The sequence below is a fragment of the Furipterus horrens genome, unplaced genomic scaffold (genome assembly GCF_987537825.1).
Source record: "Furipterus horrens unplaced genomic scaffold, mFurHor1.1.pri manual_scaffold_4, whole genome shotgun sequence".
Lineage (NCBI taxonomy): Eukaryota > Metazoa > Chordata > Mammalia > Chiroptera > Furipteridae > Furipterus > Furipterus horrens.
The window spans coordinates 149,405,194-149,422,468 of NW_028327174.1; the positions used below are offsets into that span (position 1 = coordinate 149,405,194).

The following is a 17,275-nucleotide window of genomic DNA, read 5'->3' on the forward strand; positions in this document are numbered from 1 at the left end:
GCCATCGGGTCCAGGACTTTTGTTTGTTGGAAGCATTTTGATGACTACTTTGATTTTGTTAGTAGTAATTGGTCTGTTCAGATTTTCTGTTTCTTTTTTACTCAGTTTTGGAAGATTTTATGTTTTTAGGGATGAATCTAGTTCTCCCAGATTTTTCAATTTGTTGGCATATAGTTGTTCATAATATTTTCTTATAATCCTGTATATTTCAGTGGTGTCAGTTGTTACTTCTCTTTCATATCTGATTTTATTTACTTAGGTCCTATCCCTTTTTTTTTTGGTGAGTTTGTTAAAAGTTTATCCATCTTGTTTATCTTTTCAAAGATCCAGCTCTTGGTTTTATTGATCTTTTGTATTGTTTTTTTAAAGACTATTTTGTTTACCTTGGTTTTATTGACTTTGGCTCTGATCTTTATTATTTTATTTCTTCTACTCGGACTTCGTTGTTCTTTTTTAGTTCCCTTAGGTGTAAGATTAGATTGTTTGATATTTTTCTTGTTTTTGAGGTAGATATGTAATGTTATGAAAGCAGTCCTCTTAGAACTGCTTTTTGTATGTCCTATAGGTTTTGTGTTGTGTTCTTGTTTTTATTTGTCCAAAATCTTTTGATTTCTTCATTGTTCTTAACTCATTCATCATTTAGTAGCATGTTACTTAGCCTTCACGTGATTGTGTGATTTTCAGTTTTTTTCTTGTAAATGATTTCTAGTTTGATACTGCTGTGGTCAGAGAAGATGCTTGATATGATTTCAATCTTCTTAAATTTATTTGAGACTTGTTTTGTGGCCTAAACTGTGATCTGTCCTAGAAAATGTTCCATGTGTGCTTGAAAAGTATTTATATTCTGCTTTGGGGTGAAATGCTCTTGAGTATTAATTGAATCCATCTGATCTAGTGTGTCATTTAAGGATGCCGTTTCCTTATTGATTTTCTATCTGGACTATCTATCCACTTATATCAATGGGATGTTAAATTCCCTTACAGTGATTGTATTACTGTCTATCTCTATATGTCCATCAAGATTTGCTTTATGTATTTAGGTGCTCCTCTCTTGGGTGCCTAAATGTTTACAAGGGTTTTATCTTTTTATTGTATTGATCCATTTATTGTTATATAATGTCTTTTGTGTCTAATTATAACCTTTGTTTAAAAATATATTTTGCAGTTAAAAGTATTGCTACCCCAGCTTTTTTAAAATGCCCATTTGTATGAATGATATTTCCCATCCCTTTACTTTAGTGTGTGTATCTTTCATTCTAAGGTGGATCTCTTATAGACAACATATATATAGGTTTTATTATCTATTCAGCTACCCTAGGTCTTTTGATTGGAGCATTTAATCATTTATATTGAAAGTGATTATTGATAGGTATGTATTTATTGCCACTGTTCTTTATAACTGTTTCTTTTTTTCTGGCCACTTAAATAAGTTCCTTTATTGAAAATTTCTTGTAATACCAATATTGTAGTAATGAATTCTTTAGTTGTTATTTTTTTCCTGGAAAGTTCTTTATTTCTCTTTCAATTTTAAATGTTGCCCTTGCTAGGTAGAGTAGTCTTGTTTGTAGGTCCTTACTTTTAATTACTTTGACTTTTTCATGGCAGTTCCTCTGGCCTGAAATGTTTCTGTTGATAAATCAGCTGACAGTCTTATGGGAGCTCCCTTGTAGGTATCTATCTTTCTCTTGCTGCTTTTAAGATTCTCTCTTTGTCTTTAAGTTTTGCCATTTTAATTATGATGTATCTTGGTGTGGTCCTCTTTGGGTCTAGCTTGTTTGGGACTCTCTGTGCTTCCTGGACTTGTGTGCTTTTTTTCCCCACCCCTAAGGAACCTAATTTTTCAAATAGGTTTTCAATCTCTTCCTCTCCCTCTTCTCTTTCTGGTATTCCTGTGATGTAGATGCTATTATGTCTGATGTTATTTCAGAGGTCCCTTAGACTATCCCCATTTAAATTTTTTTTTCTTTTTGTTGCTCTAATTGGGTGTTTTCTGCTACTTGTCTTCCAAAGATTTGATCCTCTGCTTCATCTGACCTGTTTTTCATTCCTTCTAGTGTATTCTTCATTTCTGACTGATCATTTTTATGGTTTTATGTCCTTTTTTATGTTTCTTATCTCTTTAAGTTCTTACTGAGTTCATCCATTTTTCCCCTCAGTCCCTTAAGCATCCTTATAACCATTTTTTTGAACCCTGTATCTAGTAGATTGCTTACCTTCATTTCCTTTAGTAGTTTTTATGGGGATTTCTTTTCTTTCATTTGGGCATGTTTTTCTGTCTCCCCATTTTGGCTTCCTCTCTGTAATTGTTTCTGTATATTAGGTGGATATGTTTTGCCTCCCAGTCTTGGTGTGGTGGCCTTATGTAGAAGGTGTCTCATGGGTCTTAGTGGTGCAGTCTCCCTGATCACCTGAGCTAAGGGCTCCAGGAATGTCCCTTGTGTGGGTTATGTGAGCCCTTCTGTTGTAGTTACTTCTTGATTTTTGTTGGCCTGTCTGTGAATGGGGTAGACCCTCAGGCTGGCTGACTTAAGAAGGTTGCCTGTGACCACCGTGTACAGGCTGCTGTGTGAGGGCTCACCCCACAAAGCCAAATTTGCCCCAGCAGTGTCTGGTGTCTGCCGAGATCTCTTTTTGGGTGTGCCACATGTGGAGCTAATGGGTCCTGCTCTGATGTGATTTTAATCCTGCCACTGGATCTGTTCCTTCTGGGGCCCCTTGGAAGCAACTTTGGTGCATGTCGGTGTCAGATGCTCCCTGTGGCTGGTCCTGGGCTGCCTACAAGCAGTCTACAGGTTGCGGCTAACTCTTCTGGGCCTAGCTATGCCTTGGAGGAGCCAAGCTATGCAGCAAGGCTGGCTTCCACTAGCACTGAGGGCAGGTCAGCAAAATGCTTAAGGCACTCTGAAATCTGGCTCTGCTTGCTTGCTTCTTGTTAGGCTCAGTCACTGAATGAGCCTCTGGTTGTATGCACATGAAGTACGTTGTCAGTGAGTCACCAGGGGTGTGAGTGGTGATCACTAGATTAACACAGATTCAGACTCAGCACCATTGCTGGGTCTGAGGCCATGCAGCAAGTTTCAGGTACAACAAGGCAGCCACTATACCACCATCATCTCAGATCTGAACATTCTTGTAAATTACTTTTGGTACATATGTACATACACGCACATTTCTGACTGAAATTACTGAATTATAAGATGCACATATTCAGCTTTGGTAGATCCTTTTGGTAGATAAATGACATACTTAGATTAAAGAATCCTAAATAAAATATTAGCAAACCGAATACAGCAATATATGTGTACATATCCCCCAACAGCACACAAGGGTTCCCTTTTCTCTACACCCCTACCAACACTTACTATTTCTTATCTTTTGGTAATTGCCATTTCTCTTGCTGTATTTAACCTTGTGTAAAACCATCTATTAAAATTTTAGAATTAGTTATTATGATGTTCAGTTCTAGGGTTTCCGTTTGACTTTTTAAAAATAGTTTGCACTTGTTTGGTGAAATTCTTATCTGTGTATTTGAACATATTAATCATAGTTATTTTAAAATCTGTATCTGGTAACTACAGTATCTGGGTCACCTGGATAACTGGTTTTATAGTGTTTCTCTCTGCCTTCAATTGTGTGGCTTTTTTTTTTTTTTGTAGGAAAGCTATTTGATTATCTGTTTCTAAGGTTATGAAAGTGTTAATAGCCTCAGATTCTCTGAAATACATTACTTTGCATTAGTCAGCTTTTTGCTGAATTTTTTTGTAACAAACAACCTGTGAGTCTCAGTGGGTTAAAATAATTAACAAAAGCTTATTTCTTGCTCAAGTTACATTTGGTTCTGGGATAACAGCAGTTCTGTTCTGTTCCATGTGTCTTATTCATTCTGGGATCCCCAGTCAGGGATGTATTGATCTCATCGCCAGTTTAAGAGAGGGATGCATCATGTGATGGCTCCTAAAGTCTTCTCAGTTGAGGTTCATGTCTTTCCCATTTATAATCTTTTTGTCAAAACAATGCATGTGGCCAAAACTGCAGTTAATAGAGTGAGGGTATATGTGCTACTTCCACAGGGAGGAATTACAAGTTAAAGGAGTGGGGGAGGGAGTGAATAACTGAGAACAATAATACAATTTATCTCACCATCCTAAAGAAAAAAAACTGCCACATTTGAAAATAGACATATATGCATGAAGATACTAGTGCAGAATTATTAATAATGATAAAAATTATAAATAGTAATAAGGAACTTTATGGTATATTCAGTGTTATGCAGTCATTAAAATGATCATTATAATACCTAGCAACACAGGAATATGCATTTAATATGATGTTAAAGAGTAATGTACAGAGTGTATATACCCTATGTACACACAATCATAAATTTTTTTAAATAATTGAAAATATGAAAATGATAAGTTATCTTAGGATGATGAACTTTTGAATGATTTTTTTATTTTTAAACTTTTTATAGTGTTGTTATTTTATAATTAAAAATAACTATCTTCTGAAAGGTTATTTTTTATTCTAAAAGTCATACCCATTTACTAGAGTAGTGTTGTAAAATACAACAAAACTGAATTTAAAAAACACCCTGCACCCTAGCTGGTGTGGCTCAGTGGATTGAGTGCTGGCCTATGAACCAAATAGTTGCTGGTTTGATTCCCAGTCAGGGCACATGCCTGAGTTGCAGGCCAGGTCCCCAGTTGAGGCACGCGAGGGGCAACTACACATTAATGTTTCTCTCCCTCTCTTTCTTCCTTCCTTCCCCTCTCTCTAAATACAAATACAATTTAAAAATAAAAATAAAAAAATACCCTGGACCTTTCTGCCCAAACCACCACAGTACCTATTTCAGGTTTAAAAAATTAGTATGTTCAAAAACATCACCATATTAATCTTATGTTTTCATGTTTCATTTTAGGTCCTGAAAACCCTTGGTTGGTCCAAGCTTATGTCTCAGCAGCTAAACACCCTTTTGCTTCTGTGGTGGCTCAGGAGGTTTTTCAGAGTGGTATCATTCCGTCAGATACTGACTTCCGTATCTACAGGGATTTTGGGAACATTCCAGGTATTTTTGTCAGTTGTTATGGGCTGTGCTAAATTAATAGCAAGTTTTGTATTTTGGAAGTTTGCGAGTAGACAGTATTTTCTGAGAGAAGATTCTCTGTGGTATAGATGTGTATTCTGATTCACTGAAACCAAGTTCCTTTTATTTTCCTTTTCTTTTAAATTCTAGTCTAGCTTAAATGCTTGCCTTTTCTAGAACATGTCATCTTGCCCCATAGTGTGACAGAAGAATGGGAGAACTTTAGCAGTGCATTCCCAAAAGATGGTAACAGATCGTTCAGTGGTCTTGGACTTCATTATTTTGCTTTGTCAACACCCTTGGTGGCTTGTACAGCTTATCTGAATTTAAAATTTGGCTTTGGCCTGGCAAGTACATAGATGGGAAAGTTTTGATGACCTCCCAAGCTTAATGTTCCTACTCCTTGCCATGGGACTTGTAATGCCTCCCTGTGTAGTAGTATACTTCCTCACTCATTATGTGTTGAATTATATACCACAGCTATAGATTCTGTAAGAATTTGGAAGAGAATTTCATCTGTAAATGTGACAAAGCAATCATGCCACTGCTTTGACAGTTTGCTTTTAGGAATTTAAAGCATTAAACAAATAGGGCTAAAACATGTTTGATATTTAAAGCAAAATGACCTTTTTTTGTGTATGTTTTAGGAATAGACTTAGCTTTCATTGAGAATGGATACATTTATCACACCAAGTATGACACAGCAGACAGAATTCTAACAGATTCCATTCAGAGAGCAGGTAGGTATTCTAAGTTAGACTTTTCATATGTGGTAAGATGGAACATTAGGGATGAGCTATAAACTTATAAATATTTTGTGACCTGAGCATTAGGGAGGTAGAGTATGGTGTGAATGAGCTGGGGCTTTGGAGTTAGAGATATGGGGGCTTAAAAGTTTAGCCTTGAAGTCTAGTTTAGCAATTAAGAGCCTAAGTCTATTCATTGTGGGTAATTGGAAGGGGGGTTGACCAAGGGTTATGGTAGGACTACTGAGCAATGAGAATGTAGCCAAAATAGAAGCTGTACATTGGAGGTGGCATGAACACATTAGGGCAGCTCGCCCAGGTGTAGAAAAGTTACACTGACCCAAGGTTGGGTGGTGAGGGCATGTGAGAGGGTTATAGGACAGGTGTCAGGACACCACTGGGGCAGGGGAGTTAAAAGTGCTTTCCAGAGTGATGTGGAGTGATCCTGGGAGGTGAGTCTGATGCTGAGCCTTAAAGAGTTGGTAGGATTTGGCCCAGTGGAGAGTATGTTCCAAGTAAGAGCACAGCATGGGTAGGGTGTGTTTGTGTATGTGTGGCGGGGGGCTGTTGGTGAGTAGATTGTCAGACTGCAATCTAATGGAAGTTGTATTTTCAGAAATAGAGGCAACTGAGGTAGAAGTATAAGGGTAGATAAAATTATAGAGAGCTTTTAAAATCAGCAGGAAGATGCTGTAAAAATACGGGATCATTAAAGGCCTAAGTACATGAGCAAATGATGGCTTTAAATGCTGTTAGTCTCATGATACAGTCTGGGGTGGGTGGTGGAGAGTGGGGGAGCCATAAGCCAGGCAATTTAATCCAGGAGACAATGATTTAAGTGTGGAATAATGAGGACCTAGACTGCGGTGTTGAAAAAAGAGAAAGGAAAGGGGAGGGATGGAAAATTAGATACATTTTGAATGTCAGTTCTGCAAGACTTGACAAGTTAAACAGGATTGAATCAGATGGATGACAGCAAAGGTGATTGCAAAGTATAAAGCAGCTGGCTAAGGAAAGATGATGCCATTGACTGTAATAGGGTTGTGAGAAGGTGATCTTCACCTGGAGCAGTAACGAAGCAGGGAAGGAGACCGTGAACTCTGTCAGACATGTAAGATGGAGGGGGTCTGTGAACCAACCAGATGGAAATATAGGTACAGTGTTAGAGCTCTTGGCAGAACTTGGTATATGGGTTTGGGAATGAAAGGCATAGAGACTACCACAAAAAGCTTAGAGATTGGAAATGCTTTTTGGAAGAGCAAAGCAAAGATAGAGAACTAAACCTGAGCTTTTGGGAAAACATTTTTAGGCAGACAGAGAAGCCAGTGAAAGACAGTATGGTATCTTAAGTGAAAAGAAAAAAGTTAAGAATGAAATGAGCAACAGGAAGAAATGCCAGTCATTCAGGGCTTTTTATGGCTTCTATGTTAAAACTCAAACTCATTCATTCATTCATTGATGTAACAAATATTCATTATAGACTTCTGTGTGCCAGAGTCTACCTGATAATGACTCTTCCCATCATTGCTGAATAATCTCTCCTTGTTCATGACTTAAAAAAAAAAAAAAAAAAAAGATTTTATTTATTTATTTTTAGAGAAAGGGGAAGGGGAGGAGGAAGAGATGAAGAGGAGTACTGTATCAATGTGTAAGAGAATCATCAATCAGTTGCCTCTTGCACACTCCCAGCTGGGGACCTGGCCTGCAGCCCAGGCATGTGCCCTGACTAGGAATTGAACCGGTGACCTTTTGGTTTGCAGGAGGACACCCAACCCACTGAGCCATACTAGTCAGGACATGACTTTTAAAAAAATTTTATTTTTATTCTTACCAAAGAATATTTTTAAATTGCTTTTAGAGAGAGAGGAAGGGAGCAAGAAACATCGATTGGTTGCCTTTTGTAGGGACCCCAACCAGGATTGAACCCTCAACCTAGGAATGTGTCCTGACTAGGAATTGAGTCCGCAACCTTCTGGTTATGGAACAACACTCCAACCAACTGAGCTACACAGACCGGGGCTCATTCATCGCCTTTGTTTCTGTATTTGGAACTTTACCTCCTCAGGACTTTCATCTACACAGTTCTCAGTATGGACACTTCTCCCCATCGTAGTGAGCTATAAATATCACTTCCTCAGGGTTGCTTCTCTGATTTCTCAAACTCCGTTAGTCTCCCATAATATGTTCCTAGGGGACTCTAATACTTCTTTTCTGTATCCTAGGCAGGTGCTCAATCCACTTGGCCATGCTCACCTTCTAATACTTCTTATTAATTGACATTTTTTATTAATTCTTAATAAATTGTTTGATGTCCATGAGTTTCATGAGAGATCTTTGTCTCTTGGCTCACCACTGAATTTTGGTATTTAGAACAGTGTCTGCTACATTAAATGTATAGTAAATGAATAGGCACTAAGAAACAGCTATTGAGTTTGTTATCAGTGAGAGTACGACTGATCAGAGACTAGTTTTAATGGACAGGAAAGATGAAGGCCATTTGGCTGAGTTTCTAAGTGGAGAGGAAGTGGAGTACAAGTTCGGAGCTTATTTGAAAAATTCAGTAAGAAAAGTGGGGAGGAACAATAGGATGGTAGAAAGCTATTTCTGTTCCCATTCTTTTTAGGTATTTCTTTTCTCAGATACTAGATGATTTATTCAACTTTATCTTTTGTTTTTTCTTTACTAATAGGTGACAACATTTTAGCAGTTCTTAAATATCTAGCTACATCTGATATGTTGGTTTCTTCTTCTAAGTATCGACATGGGAACATGGTCTTCTTTGATGTTTTTGGCCTATTTGTCATTGCCTACCCCTCTCGTGTTGGCTCCATAATCAACTACATGGTGGTAACGGCTGCTGTTTTATACCTGGGCAAAAAATTGTTGCAGTCCAAATATAAGAGTAAGTATCTTCCCTAAAACTGCAATACTGGCATGGTATATAGAATTTGCCTAAAGTTTTTAGTCAGTTTGCTTATATCTTTCCAAATAGTTAAAAATCCTGAGAAAAATAATATTTGATTTATGTTGTAAGAAATTTCTAAATGAATATCAGACTAATATGCTCATTATACTTTTAGTCTTGGAGAAGCAGGAAATTTTTATGTACTTATGCACCCCATAGAAGTATCACATAGCTATTAGAAAATGGTTTGTACAGATTGACTTTTAGTGAGAAATCCTATTAAAAGATCTTGTCTCTACTACAGACAAATAGCACACTGTTCTTAAGTATAAATGAATTCCTCCTAGTTAAAGTGTTCCCTTTTTTGCTTGGAATGTCTTATAGTCAAACTGGTATGTCCTGTTACTAGATAAAATATTCAGCAGCTAATTTAAATAATCCTTTATCACTAGTTATTTTCCTGTGCTCCTTCTTTTTGCATGATTTTATATGGAACTTTGTTTCCTATTCTTGCTGATATTTTGGTACATGAAGTATCCCAAAGGTGATGAAGATTGACTATGCACTTTTCCTGTCAAGAATATACCTGAACTATTTCTGGAAGACTTAGCTTTTTGTGTCTTTCGTACCCACAGACTCTTAGTAAATGTTACTTGAATATTATTCATTGATACCTTCCCTATTCCAGCATTTAACAAACCTTACCCCTAGGACATTTCAGTGTTTTTCAATTACAGTAGTAATTTTCTGTGTTAATGTTTGCCCTCTTAACCTCACTGATTGGTCTCCACATTGTGTTTTCTTTTCATTAGCAGCTAACTACATGAAGGACTTCTTCTGTGGACTTGGCATCACTCTGATAAGCTGGTTCACTAGCCTGGTCACAGTTCTCATTATAGCAGTGTTCATCTCTCTGATTGGACAGTCTCTCTCATGGTATAACCACTTCTATGTCTCCGTTTGTCTTTATGGGACTGCTGCTGTAGCCAAAATAATATTCATACACACTCTTGCAAAAAGATTTTATTTTGTGGTAAGTGTTAGGCATATTTCTTGATTTCTTTTTGTTGCCTTCAAGGATTGAAAACAAACTCAAGTGGGATTCATTGTACAGTCATGGGCCACTTAATAGTGGGGATATATTCTAGGAGATAGGTCATTAGGTGATTTCATCATTGTGTAAACCTCGAGTGCATTTACACAAACTTAGATAGAATAGCCTACTGCTGTGATTGTATGTGCTGTACTTTTATAGAATTGGCTGTACAGTATCACCACAAACACATGAGTAATGCATTGCAACATTACAATGGCTAAGATGTCACTAGGTGACAGGAACTTTTCAGTTCTGTTATAATGGTATGAAATCAGCATCATATGTATGTGGTCAGTTGCTGACGTCATTATGTGGAACATGACTGTATTTGGCCTTTTGAGCTATCAGCTGTTTGGCATGGTTATAGAAAACTGGTTCCCAGAACTGTGTTAAATTTCTGAAAGGCTTCTGATTCTGAGGATTTTGTTTTCTTGCAGACTTCAAGGAGGTTACAAAGCTGTAAATGGTGTTTGGGTGATGGCAACAGCAAGGCTTGTTAGCCCAGCCTTGTGGCCTCTGCTGAGTGTGCTGCAGTTTTTGTAACCATGCTCTTGAATCTACCAGCCCTTTCTGGGCTCACGTAATAATTTGAATAGCTCTGTTCACCATTGAACTGTAAGCTCCATGAGGGCAGGGATTGCTTTGTTCATTATCCCCTGTGCTTAGGCAGTGTCTGATGCATGGTACTAACACAAAGTAGGTATTTGCTGCCTGAAAGAATATTGCACCTGAAGCTACACTTAAAGTTTTCTCTTCCATTTCCTTCACTATTTTTTGGGATATGGTCTGAGGAGCCCTTCCATGTTAGCAGCCTTTCCATGTTAGAAAGGTTCTTTGAGGTTAGCCATCCATTTATGGTTCAGGTAATACTTGTGTCTTAGTGGTTTCAGCTTCCAAAAGAATTACACCATGGGCTCAATTTCACATGCTTATTCTTAGTACAGCAGTATGTAACCAGAGTATGGCTGACTATTGATGTGGGGAGTGGGGAAGAGGGGTGGAGACAAGAATTCTTAGTTCAGTACAGGTGCAACTGTTGTAGGCTTAACTATATAGTACACATCAGCATTTACTTTTGACTAATTTCAGTTGTCCAATCATAAAGCTTGGGGCTGAAAGCCCAGTTAAAAGAGTAATTGTTTCATTTTCATTTCACAAATATGCTTTTGAGTACCCAGTTGGCCTGGTACTGTGCTAAGGCCTGGTGGTACAGATTCATAAGGATGTGGTCTCTTTCTTTGAGAAGCTTACAGTTTCATTTGGGAAGATGGGGAAACTACAGGGATTACTTTCTATTGGTATGAAGTGATTAGAGTGACATATTCACAGCACTGTAGGACTACAGGGCCAGGAGAGACAAATTTTGTTTGTGGGAGTCAGGAAAACTTCATGAAGGAGGTGGTGACATTTGAACTGGGTTTTTGAAGCATGAGTAGAAGTGTGCCAGATAGAGAACAGGTTGATGGGCAGTGAAAGGTGGGAATGTACAAGGTGTATTTGGCTCATAGTCCACAGTTCACTCTGGTGAAGACATGGTTGATAGCCCAATAACTGTCCAGAGTGAAGTTGGATCATGGCTCTAAAAATCTGTGGGGCCACCATTAAAATTTTCCAAGCAGGATAGTGAGTGAGACAGTTGGTAGTTTAGTATGAAAACTGTGATAACAGTGTTTAGAAGGGATTAGAATGGACAGAGGTGCAAAGGATCAAGAGAGGTGAGAAGAAGGGAAATAGATTTGAGGGATGTTTGCTAGATCATCAGGTACATTTTGGGAACTTAATGTAAAACATTTTCAGTTATTACAGTTTTCATTGCTGAGGTCTTTGCTTTTAATATGTGAGTGGCATTCAGCTTCAAATTGAATCCTAAACATTTTTCTCTTTTAAAAAACCATGCCTCTTGGTTAACACTCTGCTGAACATCTTAGTACTTAAGGGACAATCGCCTATCTTTCATTGTTCAGGGCCTCGGGGGTGGGGAGGTTGTCAAATGAACTTTGACTCATTTTGAAAACATGTGACTGAAACTCTTGAGCTTTTGAAGTAGAGTCATGTAAAACAGACATGCCCTCGGCTATACACAGAGGTGAGAAGGTACAGAAGAGAAAAACTTAAGTATCTATTCCATTTTGGTATTTCCTCACTGAAACAACAACTTTCATGTTTGTATTAATAGAGTCACTAGTGCAGTTGTTAAAATGTATTAAGTTCATATGGCAGCTTTTTTCTGGGGAACTCAAGCTGCTGCACAGGAATACTCAGACTTCAGAGCTCAAAAAATATGGATCAAATTTTATAATGTGAGTATCAGGAATTCAGGACAAGGGCACAGTTGCACTACAACAGCGATTTTCGGCCTTTTTCACCTTATGGCACACATTAAACTAATTACTAAAATTTTGTGGCACACCAAAAAAATATACTTTTTGCTGATCTGACAAAAAAAAATTGGTATAATTTTGACTCATTCATACCAGATGACTATTGTTGTGTTGGCTGTCATTTCTTTATTTGACAATCTAAGGGAAAAGAGGTCAGTGCCTCTGACTAAATAGGATGGCATGTTCTTAAAATTCTTGTGGCACACCAATTGAAAATTGCTGCCCTGCAAGACCAGATGGAAATAGAAAAGACTCAGGAATGTGGCAAAATCAGGGATAGCTGTATGCTTTAAAGACACTGCAGTTTTCCAGATGTGCTGTTGGTGGCACTGCAGAAGTTTATACAGTCATTCCTCAGTGTCCCTGGGGGACTGGCCTCTGGACCTCCTTGATACCAAAATCCTCAGATGCTCAAGTCCCTTATGTAAAATGGTGTAGTATTCTACATAATCTAAGCACATTCTCCTCTCCACTTTAAATCATCTCTGCATTACTTATAATGCCTACTACCATACAAATGCTATGTAAATAGTTGCTATACTGTATTGGTTAGGAAATAATGACAAGGAAAAAAAGTCAGTGCATGTACAGTATATGTTAGCAACAATGTAACATTAAAAGATATTTTTCATATCTGTGGTTGGTTGGATACATTTGATGCAGTGCCCTCAGATAGGGAGGATTAACTGTACTGTCCTTCACAGATCACTTCTCTCGTTTACCTGAAATTCTTTGGAAGTTGTGTAAATAGGAAAGCTTACGGAGGTGAATGTTTTTAGGAGACTCTTTTTTTCTATTTGATAAATTTCCAAAGTTTTGTTTATTGCCTGGTGGAGGAAAAGCACAGATTATATACAAGTAATGATGTTTTTACCCCATTTTGTTAAATCCCCCTTTCCTGTGCAGCAATTTGAATTTATTACTTTATTACTAAAAGATAGACCCTGCTTAAAACAAAATGTGTAGGTCCTTTGAGCAGTGGAAATTATATTACAATAGAATATCTTTATGAATGGCCCATGAATGAGACTACTTGTATATTTTTCTTTCTTTCAGAATGCCAGTGACCAGTATCTGGGAGAAGTGTTTTTTGACATCTCACTGTTTGTGCACTGTGGATCCCTTATAGCTCTCACATATCGAGGGCTTTGTTCGGCATTTATTAGTGCTGTGTGGGTGGCATTTCCATTGCTCACAAAGCTTTGTGTGTACAAGGACTTTAAGCAGCATGGTAGGGTACTTTTGGTTTTGATACAAATGGGAAAATACCTTAAAATACATAAAATAAGGCTTTCAGGGCCTTTTTTTTTTTAAAAAAAAATCATTTTGGGAAGGCTTTCTAAATTGTTTAAAAAAATTTTTCAGATTACACAGATTTTTATCTCATACAATATACCCTATCCCATATTCATGTTTATGAACACATGCTAATATATTACTTATGCATTTTGTTTAATTCTTATTTGTATTTTAGTCCCACTGAGTGTTTTATCTCATAAGATAACATGTACCAAAAGGGCAAAAGTCACCTCTAACCTAATTTGTTAGGTGCCAAGGTACACTAGTACTATAAAAAGCTGTATCTCATTGTAGGATTTCAGAGATTTGTGTTTTCTTTCTCTTTTTTCCTAGGTGCCCGAGGGAAATTTATCACCTTATACTTTCTGGGGATGTTTATTCCTTACCTTTATTCATTGTACCTCATCTGGGCAGTATTTGAGATGTTTACCCCTATCCTTGGGAGGAGCGGTTCGGAAATCCCACCTGATGTTGTGCTGGCTTCCATTTTGGCTGGTTGTACAATGATTCTCTCTTCTTATTTTGTAAGGAAAAAATATTTTTATGTTTTCTTCTTCACTTTTTGTATAAATATGTGATTAGTTTGCACAATGATGAAATCGCCTAATGGCCCATCTCTTAAAATGTATCCCCACTGTCAGATGGCCCATGACTATACAATGAATCCCACTTGAGTTTGTTTTAAATCCTTGAAGGCAGCAAAAAAATCAACAAATATGCCTAAAACCATATAATAACATCTTTTGGGGAGGGTATGTATGAAACAGTGTTGCTTATCATGATAAATTCTTAAGCAAAAGAAATAGCAAATGGCAGTACATACTGTGGGTTTGGTATGGTAAGAAAATGTAGAATGGGGTTTTTGTTATTATTTTTGCCTCCTTATCCTCCCAAATCCTTTGATTATACCTCTTTTCAAATAACGTTTCAAACTACCTGAATGTGAATTTGCAGAATGCTTACCAAGTGAGGACTGGTTGAGATTACTTGGTGGTGAATTTTTATATTTTTTATTTATTGTTAATTATGCTTTAATCTTTATTGTAGTGGTGGATGATTCCTAATAGTGAGTTTTGAACTTACAAATTAGAGGCCAGTGATAATAAAAACACAGTAGTTCTGTTATTGCTGTTGAGCTAGTGAAGGAAGACAAACTCTGATGAGACTTTTTCCATTGCCAATCAACTACCTTACTGCTAACACAGTGTAAAGCTCATTGACTGAGTCTGTCTCCTTGAGTGATGTATGATGTACATTTAATGACATCCCAAATGCCTTTATTTAGCAAGTAATGAAAGTATCACAGGCTTGTCATTCTGCTTTATCAGTGTTCTGCCCTCAGAGAGAGTCCTGCCTTTGCTGCCGTTGTTTTTCTTCCCTGGGACTCCTCAGAGGGAAGAAGAGATATGACAGAGTTGACAGCCTGACCCCCTTTGTTAGAGCGAGCTCCCAGGAGAAGGCTTCCCTTGGCCTGGTCCACACTCTCCAGGACTCAGGGCTCTGGCTTGCCACATAGGGGATGCAGGTCTCTGTTGTGTGGCACTTTTCACTGGACTTCCTAAGAACAAGAAATAGTTACTGAATACCCATAGGTACACTCTGAAATTTGAGGCTAGGGGACCAAATAGAAGAGGTAGTTACGGCTTTATTATCATTCCTTCCTCCATGGAGATGATAGTGAGCTTTTTATATTGATAAAGTGAAGAACATCTTGTGTGGAGGTTAGGATCTAGAGACAGCAGGAAGGAACACATGCATGATCAGCACTATCCATGGAACTCCCTTAAATATCCAATACATAGATGTGCATGCAATGGCATAAATAGCCCTGTAGATTAATTCTTTAAGTACATTTTATTAATTATGCTATTATAGTTTTCTCAAATTTTTTATTCCCTTTGCTCCCCTCTGCCCAGTATTCTCCTTCCCTCCAGCAATCTCCCCCACCCCCCTTAGTTCATGCCCACGGGTCATGCATTTAAGTTCTTTGGCTTCTCCCTTTCCTATACTATTCTTAACATCCCCTTGTCTATTTTGTACCTACCGATTATTCTTCTTAGTCCCTGCATCATTTCCCCATTTCTCCCCCTACCCGCTCCCAGCTGATAACCCTCCAAATAATCCCCATACCTATGATTGTGTTCCTGTTCTGGTTGTTTGCTTAGTTGGTTTTTGTTTTTATTTTTTAGATTCTGTGGTTGGTAGTTGTTAGTTTGTTGTCATTTTAATGTTCATAATTTTGATGTTCTTAAGTAAGTCCCTTTGACATTTCATATAATAATGGCATGGTGATGATGAATTCCTTTACATTTACCTTGTCTGGGAATCACTTTATCTACCCTTCCATTCTAAATGATAGCTTTGCTGGAGAGAGTAATCTTGGTTGTAGGTCATTGCTTTTCATCACTTTGAATACTTCTTGCCAGTCCCTACTTGCCTGCAAAGTTTCTTTTGAGAAACCAGCTGATAGTCTTATAGGCACCTCTTTGCAGGTAACTTTCTGCTTTTCTCTTGCTGCTTTTAAGCTTCTCTCTTTATCTTGAACCTTTGGCATTTTAATGATGATGTGTCTTGGTGTGGTCCTCTTTGGGTCTAGCTTGCTTGGGACTCTCTGTGCTTCCTGGACTTGTATGTCTATTTCCTTCACCAAATTTAGGAAGTTTTCTTTCATTATTTTCTCACATAAGCTTTCAATTTCTTGCTGTTCCTCTTCTCCTTCTGGCACCCCTATGGTTCGGACATTGGTGTGTTTAAAGTTGTCCCAGAGGTTCCTAAGCCTCTCCTCAGTTTTTTCAATTATCGTTTCCTCATTCTGTACTGGTTGACTGTTTATTTCTTCCTTATGTTCCAGATCATTGATTTGAACCCTGGTTTCCTTCCCATCATCATTGGTTTTATGTGGATTTTCCTTCATTTCATTTACCATAGCCTTCACTTCCCTTACGCGTTTGCTGTATTTAAGCATATCTGTCAAGCCTGTGAGCATCTTTATCACCAGTGTTTTGAACTCTGCGTATGTTGGGTTAGCTACCTCCTCGTTGCTTAGTTCTCCCACTGGAACCTTGATCTGCTCCCTCTTTTGGGGCATACTTCTTTGTCTCAAATTGGCAGGCTCCTATGTTTACCTCTGGGTCTTAGGTAGAGCTATTGCCCCTGTTACATTATAAGGGGTGGAGCCTTAGGTATTCGTCAGTATGGGGCAACCCATTTCACTCCTTTGTGGTGCTGTGGGGGGGGGTCTTAGAGGGAACAATGCTGCTTGCTCAGCACTCGCCCCTTTTCTAGCACTTCTCCCACTTTTGTATGGGACTGGCACCCCTCTTAGCTGTTTCCCTGGCCATTGTTCCCAGAGTGGGTGGGTCTGCAGATGTTCTAGGGCTATGGGGATCCTCTAAACAAATGGACATTGCTGAGACACTGGCTGTTTCTTCCTTTGCCCTAACCCCCACTGTTTTCACAATCAGAAGCAATGTGGCTTTATTTTCCCCGGTTTTGTAGCCATGAACTGCGTGGTCTGGTCTGGTCTGGTCTGGTGCTGGGAGCACACCCCTGGTGTCCCTCTCTACTTTTTTAAATGTATGACTGTGCTTTCTGCCAGGTGGCCACAGCTGCTGTCACTGCTGCTGCCTCCACACTGCATTCTCTCTGCCCTGGCTCCGCCCCTCCTACCTGTCTGGATGAATATGTCTTCTTTATACATTTGTTTGTTGGACTTCCATGCAGCTCGATTTCCTGGAATTTCTGGTTGCCTCCAGTTTTGAG

The 17,275-nt window shown here is 38.3% G+C and overlaps 1 protein-coding gene across 2 annotated transcripts in view; it reads left to right on the plus strand.

Moving 5' to 3' along the window:
• Positions 1 to 17,275, plus strand: part of ERMP1 (endoplasmic reticulum metallopeptidase 1) — a 51,963-nt gene that overhangs the window by 16,954 nt on the left and 17,734 nt on the right. The window contains exons 5-10 of one of the 2 annotated variants that reach the window (XM_090274119.1): positions 4,922 to 5,068; positions 5,734 to 5,826; positions 8,522 to 8,734; positions 9,550 to 9,770; positions 13,271 to 13,445; positions 13,847 to 14,037. In XM_090274119.1, the coding sequence (XP_090130245.1) occupies positions 4,922 to 5,068; positions 5,734 to 5,826; positions 8,522 to 8,734; positions 9,550 to 9,770; positions 13,271 to 13,445; positions 13,847 to 14,037 (1,040 nt within the window). The remainder of the gene's footprint in view (positions 1 to 4,921; positions 5,069 to 5,733; positions 5,827 to 8,521; positions 8,735 to 9,549; positions 9,771 to 13,270; positions 13,446 to 13,846; positions 14,038 to 17,275) is intronic. The other variant, XM_090274120.1, reaches the window with a different exon arrangement.